At 44.5% G+C, this 12,970-nt stretch overlaps 1 protein-coding gene across 3 annotated transcripts in view; it reads right to left on the bottom strand.

The window, feature by feature from the left end:
* Positions 1-12,970, bottom strand: part of SLC35F4 (solute carrier family 35 member F4) — a 111,234-nt gene that overhangs the window by 14,240 nt on the left and 84,024 nt on the right. For 2 of the 3 annotated variants that reach the window (XM_062494939.1, XM_062494941.1), the window contains exons 2-3: positions 8,109-8,297; positions 3,906-4,203 (exon numbers count right to left, since the gene is read on the bottom strand). In XM_062494939.1, the coding sequence (XP_062350923.1) occupies positions 3,906-4,203; positions 8,109-8,297 (487 nt within the window). The remainder of the gene's footprint in view (positions 1-3,905; positions 4,204-8,108; positions 8,298-12,970) is intronic. The other variant, XM_062494940.1, reaches the window with a different exon arrangement.

The following is a 12,970-nucleotide window of genomic DNA, read 5'->3' as shown; positions in this document are numbered from 1 at the left end:
TGGCACCCACTAAGCAGCTCGTGTCCCCTCTCAGTTATTCTGATGCCAGGCCCTGCACAGGAATGTGTTTGTTCCCTTCTGACACACAGCTGCCTCTGGAGTGAAATCCAGCAGCTGGTTTTAAGCAGCTCACACTAAAAAAAAAAGCAAACAGGCAGAGACTGGGGTACAGGAACAAAGACAGTGCAGTGACATCACCTGGATTAGAATTTGGCAAGGCCACAGTGACATTAGGGCAGCAAATAACACATCAGCACCTTCTGTGAGCACAAATTCAGTGTTTCTGCCTAAATGATGGCATCTGCAGCAATAAAATACCTCCCAGCTCCACTGCAGGGGACAGGCACCAAACTGAGTGTGGTCAAGCACCCTGGTGAGTTGTGTTCCCAGCACTGAGTCTGAACTGGCAGAAAGGGCCTGACCAGCTCTGTTTGTCTGGTGGAGAGCTGCAGCCAAAGGAAAAGGAATTCTGCATGAAGCTCTCACCTACACAGTGCCTGGCTCGGGGGGCAGCACCAAGGAATGCTGCGTCCCACAGGAATGGTCCATGGGAAGCCCAGCTTTGTGCTGATGGTGTTCCTCATGCTTCCCCTGAAAAGCCCTTTGCAGAACAGCCCTGGACTTGCAGTGCCATTCCACAGGAGTGGAATGGCTGGAGGAGCTGGACTGAGCTACTGCTGCAACAGGAGGGAGAGATTTGGGGTGAGAAACCTGCAGTGACAGCTTCATATATAAATACCAGCTACTTATAGCTCAGTCTGCACTTCAGGTGATGCTCACTTCTTGTTATCCAAGAAACTCACCTCTTCCCAGTGTGTTTTGATCACATTAAACCTGCACTTACCAATGCTTTCCCCGGCCAGTGCCCCAGGCTGGGAAGAGCCTGCAGCACCAATCTCAGCTCTCACACCGTGGGTGAATCCTGGCTGAAAGCTGCTCAGTGTCACAGTGCTTGTCCTTGGGAAGCCAAGGCACCAGATGGGGAGGCAAAATGTACTGACATTGAAAATTTCACCCACCTATTCCACACCACAACTGCATCAGGCTCCTAAGTCAAGTCTCTGCAGTGTCTTCTGCTGTGGTAAATGCTGGCAATATTAGATTTCCTATTTCTGAACTTCCTGAACTTCAGATCATCTTATCCAAGGAGTTTCATGCTCTTGATGAAGGACATAGCTTTTATTTACAAAATTGAGGGGATACAAAGAGCTGTCTTCTGCCTCAAGACAACCAAGACAATTCACCTAAATGCATCAGCAAGTTCATAACCATGAGTTATTTTCTCAGACCACAAGACAGAATCTCTAAAGTGTGAAAGGTAAGAAACACACAATTTATAATCTCAAATATTATAAGAAGAGAGTGCTAGAGGGGTTTGGGTTGGAAGAGATCTTAAAGCCCACCCAGTTCCAGTCCCTTGCCATGGGCAGGGACACCTTCCACTATCCCAGGTTGCACCAAGCCCTGTCCAGCCTGGTCTTGGACACCACCAGGGATGGGGCAGCCACAGCTTCTCTGGGCACCCTGTGCCAGGGTCTCAGCACCCTCACAGGGAAGAATTTATTTTCAATATTTAATCTAAACCTGCCCTTTCTCAGTCTGAAGCCATTCCCCTTCCATGTTCTTGTCAAAAATCCACCTCTCTTGCATCTCCTTTAGATACTGAGCAGCCTACACTTGCCAGAAAGCCAATCTGAAGTTGAGGGTTGAGACTCCTGTCCTTCCAAGTGGGATTTATTAAAGGAGCAGTGGCTCTCTGCAGCTTTGCCAGCCTGGGGCAGCACTCTGCAAGTCACTCCTAGGATCACTGATCTCTGCCAAGATGTCACAGACATTGCTTGTTCAGATCCACTGGGAATATGTACTGGACAAAATGTCTGATGTCTTTAAAGCTTCTGGAGAGTAACTACATCCTCCAGAAACACAAAGATAAATCACCTCTGGTCTCCTAAGGAAAGCCTGGAACTGCTGCAAATGGGTTTATTGACAAGAATTAGCTACTGCACGGGAATAAAACAGGCAAATGAAGCAGCAAGAAATCTCACAAACTGTAATAAAAAGCCTTGTAACAGGAACAATATCACGAGTGCAAATCAAGAAAATACACAAACAATCAATCAAGGTTTGAAAACGCCCCTGCTCTGGGGAGGAGGCTAGGTGAAATGACCTCCAAAGATCCTTTCCAAATTAAATCTGTCTCCAACTTAAAGCTACAAATTTTCAATCCTTTAAGTCACCAAAAAAATCCAGAGCTCATCTTGAGGAGATGTCCATCCCATATCCAAACTGAAAGAGTTTGGACAGTAAAGCAGTAACACAGCACAGACCAAGCAGTTGCTCCCCCTGATGAAATCATTATTTACCAGCAGTTACTTCCTCCCTGGTGAGTTCCTGGCATATCTGGAAAAAGAAACACTCTGGGAAGATTCCCATCAACTCTAACACTGGTGTCCTGAGTCCACACATTCACTGACCCACTGCAGAAATTCCTGTGGCATTTGCACAGTGTCCTCAACTTTAAAAGCTGGACTCACAACAGCTGGGGAAATATATCAATTATTTAAGAACATTAATTTTTTTATACATTGCCTCGAAATTTTGCTCTGATAGAGATACAGTCAATGAACCAACTGCAGGGGATTTATCTGCAGGGATATTTGTTCTCACCTTCTTCCTTGTCTGCTGTGCAATTGGTATTACTTCACCCCACGTGCAGAAGCCAAGCTGACACTGTTAATGTTCTCACAAACACTCCAGCAGAAATCTGAATGAAGCATCATTAACAGATGAAGAACCAGGGTTTGCAGAGAAGCACTTAATTAAGTGCAACTGTTCAATTTCAGTCACACTGATTTGACAGAAATGATAATTTAGGGCCAAATTACATCCCAGATCCTGGCAAAAAGCAGCTGAGGGAAGAGTTTGGCCCTGCTGCACTCCAGCCTGACAGTCACAAATTGGATTCCCTGTGTGCTCAATGACAGCAGGAGCCAGGGATGGGCCTCATGCTGGTAATTCCTGGAGGAACAGACAATTCTGCTGGAGTCAGGTAAGGTTTTATCCAAGCAAGCCTGCGCTGGAACACCAGAACTGGGTCCCAACTCAAAATGACCCTGTGAATCTCCTCCCTCCCTGGGCAAGGTGTGGTATCTCTTGGTGAGCTGAATTCTGCCCTGTCCTTTAAAGCAGCTCCCACGTCACTGTCAGATCAGTGGAATAATACAAATGAAGGAGGAACTGTGAAATCAATTGTCACAGAATGTGAGATACTTCCAAGCCCTGGAGAAAGATTAGATGTGGTTCTCTTCAGACCTGGCTAAGGTAAAGCTAAGCTGCAACACTGGTGGTTGGACTGAATGATTTCTTTGGGTTCCCCCTTAACCTTGCACTTCTCTGACTTCTCAGGGGCTACTGAAAAATTATTTATAAATTTCCAGCAGGAGGAAAGGGCAGTTTGCACCCTGCTGTACTTGCTCAGCACAGAGAGCAAGCCATGGTCTTCCACATGGAAACCACCTCCTCAGCTCTGAGCATCTTTCTTCTCAGCTAGGAGCTGGTTTGGTTGTACCCAACAGTGCTATTCTATCATGAATAGACCAGGACAGATTCATCAGTGGCCTGATCCAGACAAGAACACAAAATACAGAGATACTAGACAACACAACAATTCTAAGCAGATTATTGACCTTTTCAATTCATTAAAAAAACACTTTAACAATCAAGTATCTATTTATTCAGCACACATCACTCATCTGTCAGCCTCCTGTGAGCTATTTATGAATGAAGTTTTCTGCCGCATGACCTTTATTCTGCCTCCTGACACCAGGGGTGGAACTGAGCACAGCAGTGATCTCATCCCTCAGGAATTAGGGTTTTTAAAGGGATACTGCCACGATAAAGCCTACCTGAATTTTTTGATTGGAGACTGCTTTTCCTGCGCAGTTGCAAGGTGCCCAGAATAATAAATGGGAAAAATCATAATGTTCCAGTTTGTTGAGAACCAAGTCATGAAAAAGGGACAGTCAAAGGTCTCAAAAGTGATTTTGACAAACTGCGTGGTCCCAACCCAGGAGGAAGAGACGGACAAAATTATCAGGAATCTCCAGATTAGCTTGAGAAATGTGGATGTGCAAGACTGGCATCGTGTCTGTCCTTCAGCTTCTTGGCTGCTGCTCTCTGTGTGTGTTTGTGTTCCTTCTTCTCCTGAAAAAGAAAAAAAAAAAAAAGGAAGAATAGAAAAAGAGTTGTACATGTAATGAATGCATTCGAAATAATTCTTAGCAATACCTCCCCTTCTGGTCCAAGTCACAAATCATCCCTTGCCTTCTCCCCTATAACTCCTCTATGTCCCATAAATACTGAAATCCTGCATAAAGTATTTTAACAATACCATCTCTGTCACTTCAAGGAGGCAGAACAAACCACAAACACAACACTGCGGGCTGAAGTAACAGCATTACAAACAAGCTGTTGTCACTATTTGCTTTATCAGCCTTTCTTTCCCTCTGCCAGCAAAACTCCAGAATAAAAATGCATCCCTTGGAACCAACGACATTTCAGAGGCAATTACTGTGCATTTGTGCAACAGAAGAGCTCCCTGAGCCTGCAGGTCTGGGGACAGGAACAAGTTCTTATCCCTCAACACTTTAATTCTAGAATCACTTCTTTTATTTGCAAGCTGGGATGGGGAAGAAAGAAACAGTTTGGTTTTATGCACCCAAGCAGAGAAAGACTTTTGGCAGTTAGGATGGTGTACTTACATTTTTGAAGTTAACAAAGGAACTGGACAAAAGTGAATCTTGGCATGCCTAGAAATAAACCTGTGCACATAAACAAGGAGCGAATGGAGAGTTGGCATTTCCCATCTCAGCACAGTGGTTTTCAGACCTAAGTGCACATTTCCTAACACAAGTGGGGAGAATTTAATCCCACTGACTGGTGACTTGCTCTCCAGACAGATCTCCCAGAGAGAGATCGACCCATGATCCTAATTTTGGTTTCCTAGGTCCCAGCTGAAAACAAGGAGCACTGACACTGCTGTCCCAGGAGTCCACTGAGCTGCCACCATTCCCTATTTGACCACATCACACCAGTTTGGCTGAAGAAACAGGAAAATCTTCTAAAAATCACAGCCTGAAGCTATTCTTAACTACTCCTATCAATTATTAGACACATTAATATATGATGTGATGTACAGAAGAAACAATATGATTTTGAGAGAAGTTATAGAAGCACTGAGTGAGAGCGTACACTGTCCTATATTCAACTTTTATGTGACAGAGGTATCCTTTCACACTCAGGTTTAGTTTCCTTTTATATTATTGTTTTTGCTACATTAGCCATAATGAAATTTCAGACTGGGATTCCAAGCTATTATTGTAAACCAACATTACACATAAAAAAAGATTTATCATAGCAGAGGGTGCATTTGCAATAAAGAATTTTCCTAACTAGGACATGGACATTTTTCTAGTTGTAATTGTGTGATGTGGTTTCTTCCTAAAAATAATCTCTATTCAGTGGCTCGCTTGTTTAGTGGTGAATCAAGAATTTAAATAAAATTACAGGTTTCTTAAAAACATTCAGAGGATAATCAGCCACGGGCCTGAAAAGGCAAACATCCTTTTAGCATTCTCTTTGGCTGTTGAGAGAAAGTAGATATTTTTATGGTACTAATAATGACTGACATCTATTGAAAGGTAAATTACAGTTTATTTGCAAGTTAGAATGGTTTAAAAAGAATGTATTATAGTAGCATCAACTTGCAGGTCTTCCTGCTAAGTAAAACTACCATGCAATTAGTCCTTTTTCAGCTACCACTTAAAATAATCACACAATGATAGAAGAATAAAGCACTTTTAGCCAAGATTTCTATTTATCAATTACAAAATAATGATGCAGTGGGTGTCACTATGCATGAAACCACCATCAGCATTTCATTTGGATGTTATAGTCCCAGGTCTGAATGTCAGGGAAAGACATAGAAACACATATTGTTGTTGCAAGACCTACCTTGGATTTAAAGACCTGTGTAAGTTTTAGCCTGAATAAATGCACAGTGGGGAGTTGCTGTAAGCATTTAATCAGTGGGATTCATCCTGTGTGATGTAGTTAGCAAATAATTGTGTATTCAGGGTAAACATGTTATCTGGGGCCCCCTTATATTTAATGATAATGGAAAGGCAGGGTGAGAAGGGAGCTGATTCTATTCTCATATATTCTCATATAGCTGCATCTATCTACATCTAAGCTCACTGGAGGCACTTAGTTTTAGACCAGATACTTGCAATCAACTTAAGTGAAATTGTGATTGATCCCAGTGACAGAGTAGATTGACAGCTGCTTTTAAAATCCATGGGATGTGCACACCTAATAACTGGCCAAAGAAACAAAAGGACAAGATAAAGAAACATATTTCAGAATAATGACAGGGCTTGAACTCAAAGCCACAGGGTAAGCAGGCACATGGTTTCTATTAAAGAGCTTTAGGGGTCTCCAAGTCATGAAGCTGGGGCTGGAGCAAGCACTTGGGTTTAGAGACCAAATAATAATGAGGAAAAAGCAAATTGATCAGCCAAAGTGGCTGCTAGACAGCATTTTATAATTGGCAAGGTAGCAGAAATCCTTGGGGGTCTGCATTTAGATGGGACTGGAACAAACCAAGAGACTTGTGCTGGGAAAAGCACAGAAACAAGGCTGAGAGGACAGGTCAGAATGCAGATCACACTGCAGGTGACACAGGGAGGTGGGGCCAAGGGCAAACTGTGTGGAAGGCAGGGAGCAGAAACAGCCCTGCATGGTCCTTTGGTCCACAGTGCAATTCTTACAAGATGGTCACAGGACAGCCTTTTGTTTGTAGTGTTCAGAAGAGTGAGATGAGGAAAATCAAAACCTACAGCTTTTCACTGGAACTATTTTTGGCTATTTGGCAACTAGACCCTAGAAAATTATATTCTTTGTATTTGTTCACCTATCAGTCCTAGTTAGACTTCTCTGATGAGGACAGGAAGATCAGGATCAAAAGGGAAATTAATGAATGCGAAGTAAGTGTTTAGAAGAGTATGATGTCCAGACACTACTCAAGTGGCCCAGAGCTCTTTCTTGGAGAAGATAGATTCTGATTTTGGATGGACCTTAGTGCCACCATGCACAGTTATTTCAGCCTGATATCTGGAAAATGAGATTTGGTTTCCTGGTATCTTAGCTATGATCTTAACTGCAAGATGCTGCATCAACTCCTTGCAGCAATGATCAACTCCAACACTCTTCTGAGGCTTTCCATCAAGAGAGTACCCCTGGAGTATGAGATCCTTCTGTTTTCCAACACAAGCAGGAAATGGGTGACTCTTGCTGCCATCGGGGGTCAAGTGACAAGAGGAAGGTTCAGCTCCCCCAAGGTCCAGTGTGCAAGGGAGATCCAACCTGTTCTTCCTCCTCTTTTTGCTCACATTATCTATATAGGCAGTCCTCCAAAGAACATGGGCAATCAAATAATTTCCTTCCAAAAAGCTTGGACAGTTAAATTATTTCACTCATTTAAAGTCTCTCCTCCTCAACAGTGTGGTTTAGCAGACCCACGAGCCTCCACACTGTAACTGCTCTCATCCCATCCCTGCAGCTGCTGGATGGACACCATGGTGAAGAGGTCAGCGTTCACCACACCTACAGGTTCATTGGAGCTAAACTTGTGCAGTGAAGTGGGTGACGGAAGCCCTGATGTGCAGCTGACCGATGATCTGAGCTGTGATGGTCTTCCCTAGAAATCCTTCCACCTGCTGCTCCTTCTCTTCCTCTTCATCCGTGGCACGAGTTGAGGTCCTCACTGCCTTTGAGAAGGAACTCCTAAGGGCCCTGGTGCGGGGCCAGGCTGAAGCTGAGGAGATACAACCACTGTGTGAAATCTAACCATGTGCTAGGCTTAGCCAGCTCTGAGGATCTTCCGGGCACCCAACGCACGCCATGTACCTGAGGATCCCAGGCTTCTCCTCCCATCCGTGCCACCTTCCCGCCTCACCCCGGGCTCGGCAGGGACCTGCTCAGGCAAACCAAACCTCAGCATGCTCGGGGCCTGCCCCATCTCTGCGGAGGAGGGCGGCTGTGGTTCCTACCTGATCTGCTCTGCCTCTCGACTCTGCTGTGCCGACAGATTCCCGAGGGACTTCGATTCTGCAGCTCAAGAATGGGAGCAGCAGAATCTTCAGCAACAGATAGAGGGGAGAGCTGCCTAGTCATGCCTCTGTGTCTGCTGGGGCAGTTGCCTCCTGGCTTGCATTGGATGACAGATGATCGTGAGGCACCTGAGAAGAAAGAGTTTGTATCAGTTTTGTCTGGAAAGTCCCCAGAGGAACATGGGGCTTTCAAACAGGCTGGCAGTGAAATGCACACAAAAGGAAGCGCATGGCAAAATTGCAGGTTTCAGCTCTGCTCAGGATAAAGCAAACAGGTGAGTAAATAAATACTTAACTCTCTCCCCCCTTATAGACAAAAAGGTGCTGCAAGAATACCAGTCTCTTCCCCCTGAAGAAATGAGAGCCCCATGCTGCAGGGTATTCTCAGCCCCACGGCTCCGAATTTGTACTCACGTGGGAGCACTGACACTCAATCAGGCCAGAGGAGAGGTCACCATTCCCCCTTAGGGTGGGAAGGAGGGATGAGGAACCACTGCCTCCCTCAGTGCTGGGAGCCTCTCTAGAGGAGAGCTTCCTCTCTGCATCCTCCAGAATGATCCTTGGGACTCTTGTACAGAATGAAGCCATGGTCACCCACAGGTCTTTTGGATGAAGATTTCTGCTACAGGATTGAAGATGCCGATTTTAAGAGTTTACAAACACTGAATCAGAATCTCCACGTCTTCAGAGATGTTGCTTTCTCTTCCTCTGCTACATGCAGACAGCTCCAAGATGAGACATTTCACATGGAGGCTGGACAGAGGCATGAGGTGGCAGAGAAGAACCAGGTCCCAGAAATACCAGTGGTACCCGATGAAAAATGTTCCAGTGAGTAGGACACCATATTTCATGAGTAAGAGCATGAAGGGCTGGATTATGAATCAGGAATCAACAGCAAGGAGTGCAGTGCTGGAATCCATCAGTGTGACTGGTGATCAATTGTGCATGGACTTCCAAATTTACTGAAGATGTGTCTGTAAGAGGTGAACACATGAGCAGCACAAGAGATTCTTCTTTTCCAGCAGCAAGTCAGGATGGCAGGCCATTCTGGCAGATATAAATGTGTGTTCATAGCCAGCTGAGATCATCCCCTGCTTGTTTTGCAGCTGCCACTTCAGCTGGTGACCAGCTCACCTAAACTCGTGGAAGATACCCATACCCAGAGCAGCCACTGACCTTGCCATGAACTTGGAAGGATCTAATATGATAATCCAAACTACTTCATATTGAAAAGAATACAAAAATAGACACAAACCCCACATGTAAGGTGCCACGTGTGCAACTACTGTGGCAGAAATCCCAGAGGAGCACATTCTTTGCTGCAGCATGGGCCATTCCAGTACACTTTGAGCAAAACACATCAATATACTACTTGAAAGTATATTCCAAAGCAAGGGCTGTATTCAAGACTCAAGAATTGAGACAGGACTCTTGCCAGTGGGTTCATGCAATCTTCCATGGACTTAAAGGTGTGTTGGGTTCAGCAAGTCTAACAAAGACTGTGTGTTGCTTCTCCTAAATTTTTGATCAGCATTACCTTCTAAAGAGCTTTCTAGAGCCTACCAGATGTTTTCAGACCTTTAAAAAGCTGTTCTCCTTCAGAAATTTACTTTTTAATGGAGAATATAGTAATCTAGCCTCCACACAACTCCCTGCATGACTTTGTTGCACTTATTTCAAAACTCCAAGAGCTACCTCTTCCATTGGTTGAACAAGAATAACATCACCTACTTCCTAAGACTAGTAAACATCTTGAAAGTTACTCTTGCAAGTCACACCTGTATTTGTCATCTGAAAATTAGTCCCAGCCTCCACGAGGCTAAGGCAATCACTGCTTTTGGGGCAAAACATTCAAAAGGCATTTCTGATTTTTAGGTCCACAACTTAAAGAGGTTTATTTTCAGGAAGTGTTTGCCAGCTGCCTGTCCTTGGAGAAGAAGCCACAGAGGTGGCTGGCTCCAAATCACTCCTCGTTTTGATATTAATCATTTAAAGAGGTTTCATTATGTTGAAAGACACATGCTATGTCTCAGTTCAGATTCATTTCAGAACAAGATTCACATTATACTCAGCAGAAGTCTGTGGAACCAAAATTTGATGGAAGCCACTTTTTCCTCACGTGCAAAAAGAGCTATGAGTTATTTGTATCTGGTACAACAGAGAATCATGAATCTTCTCCTGTGCATTGACAAGCCCAGCAGGTGAGACAGAAACTGTAATTCAAGAGATTGCATTAAATCAAAAGTCACTGCTTGATTTACTGAATTCTTCTTCCCTTATACCTGAAGCAATCAGACAGCACAGCCATTTATCAATATTTCATTGTCACAGCTAGAAAGCCTGGGACACCTAATGCTGCTCAATCTGAACATATTTTGAGGATATATCTGTTGATAGGAGAGGTGGAGAGATAAATGCTGGGCTCACTTTCCAAACCTGGTGCCAGCAGCAGGGACAACAAATCACCATTTGCACAGTTGGGCAGTGAAACTTCCCAGGTGGGCAGTGTTGTCCCATGGGAGAGGAAGGGCAGGCAGAGGTCATGGAACTCTGGCTCTTTGTTTGACTCCACAACTCTCAGCTGTCGAGCAGGGATCTGCTAAGACCCTCCAAAACTTGAAGGGATCAGGAGCAGCATTTTCCACTGAACTTCCATACAGAGAACAAGAGAACCACAGAATGGTCTGGGTTGGAAAGAACTTAAGATCATCCCGTTCCAACACCCTGCCATGGGCAGGGACATCTTCCACCTGACCGGGGTGCTCAAAACCTCACCCCAGCCCTGAACAACCACCCTGTGCAGAGATGTCAGCATGGGATGGGACTTCTCACAGTGGCTTTAGCAGGGATGAATCACAGGCTGATAACAAAACTACATTTTGGGCACCATTTGCTGTCTTAAGAGAATGCTACTAGAAGAGATTGGGAAAAAAAAAGTAAGAAAAGCCCTGCCAGACTGTCACATCTTTCTGCTAGAAGTGTTCCTTGGAGGTTGTAACTGAGTGTCAAAGCCAGACTGCCAATGGGATTGACCAAAGAGGAAAGGGAGAAATGGAAAGTACCTCACACATCTTAATGTGCCAAATCCACCTGGATTAGTTTTCATTATTGGACAAAAACAAATCCATGCTCTTTCCCATTTTTTTACAATTACTTTTAGTTTCTTAATCTGTTTCAGCAAATCTGTTTCCTTGTTCTGCAAATGTAGATGCTTTATAGCTTAAAGAGTAAGGCCATTTCTCTGCTCATGGAGATCAAAGAGAAACCAGCAAGGGGAACATGTGGCTTCCCACAAGACTCTAACAGTCCCCATCTTACATTAATTATTATATACACATCCCAGCATACTTTGATTTATCAAGGTAATTATGCTTGTGACTAACCTAAACCACTTGATTAATACCACTCAAGTCCAGCCTTTCCACATTCTTTAACACCATTCTGAGTCCCAGCTGGGGGAGGAGGTGACCCCCATCTGCTGCTGTCATCATGTCCACTCAAGCAGGAAGAAGCAGCACATGCTGGTCCTCAGAAACATTTTCACCAACCACCTGTAAACAATGCACAGCCCCCTCGCCCCTCTGAAAGATGCAAAACATGACTTGTGGCTTTCTGTTCATGTACAGGTTACCAGATGCAGCTCACACAGGGAGAAAACGTGTCCTCACCTTGGCTAGAAAAATCCCTTCGCTATTTTCCAGGGGGCTTGGAGAAATTATTACACTCTGAGGTACAAAACCAACTCTGTTCAGATCATCTGCAGGTCTATGACATCTTTAACATGTGACAGCAGGGCTTGGAATAACAAGAACCAAGCAGAGCAATTTCATCTGGACCATGTTTCTGGTCACACAGTTACTACTAGAAGCGGATCATGGAACATCCTGAGATGAAAGGGACCTGCAAGGATGATGGAATCCAAGTCCTGGCCTTGCACAGGACAGCCCCAGGAATCCCATCATGTGCCTGAGAGCATTGTGCCAATGCTCCTTGAGCTCTGTCAGGCTTGGTGCTGTGACCACTTCTCAACCACACTTTGCATGAAGAACCTTTTCCTAACATCCAACCTAAACCTCCCCATCCTCTGGTCCTGGATCAAATGGATTGTCAGTCAAATAATCCATACAACACAAAAATGCAGTCCTGGAACTAAATTCTATGGCCAGAACAACTTAGATAGATTGTGACCTTTTCTTTTCTTTTTCATCCAACTGCCAGGCTGGAAATTTAGAACCTCTCAAACAGGTAACTGAATTCCCTTCCAAAAGCCATCTGTGCATTCACGACACTGCATTACTGACACGAAGTGCTGGCTCATTTAGAGACAGCAACATCTGGCTTGATGGGATGCGCCAAAACACATTCTCTTTATTTGATTACACAATGAAATCGATGGTCAAATAGGTGATGAAAATGAGCTGAACAATTTCTGCATGTTATATTCCCAAAGCCCTGCAGAGCACTGGACACCTCTGGCTACCACCATAGTCAGGAGAGAGAGCAGCTTTGCCAAAAGGCCACTCAAGGCACGTACAATCTGCCTTTTACTCATTCAGTATTAAAATAGACTTGTTTTACTGTGTCCTCAACATCTCAGCTCCTGATCTGCCATTGTTTCTGCAATGACAAAAGGATCCCTCCATTGCACTGCCACAGAAACAATCACTGGGCTTTGACAGATGGATGGAGGTAGGAGCAGGTCTGGTGTGGCACGGAAAATACGTCAGTAGAATGTTCCTGCTAAACTGGGCTCTGGAGGAAGAATTGCCAACGTTCCTTTCACCCTGCAGTGTTACCTGCAG

The sequence above is a fragment of the Cinclus cinclus genome, chromosome 6 (genome assembly GCF_963662255.1).
Source record: "Cinclus cinclus chromosome 6, bCinCin1.1, whole genome shotgun sequence".
Classification (NCBI taxonomy): Eukaryota; Metazoa; Chordata; class Aves; order Passeriformes; family Cinclidae; genus Cinclus; species Cinclus cinclus.
Note: the sequence above shows the minus strand (reverse complement) of the source record. Positions and strands in the feature narration are given on the sequence as shown.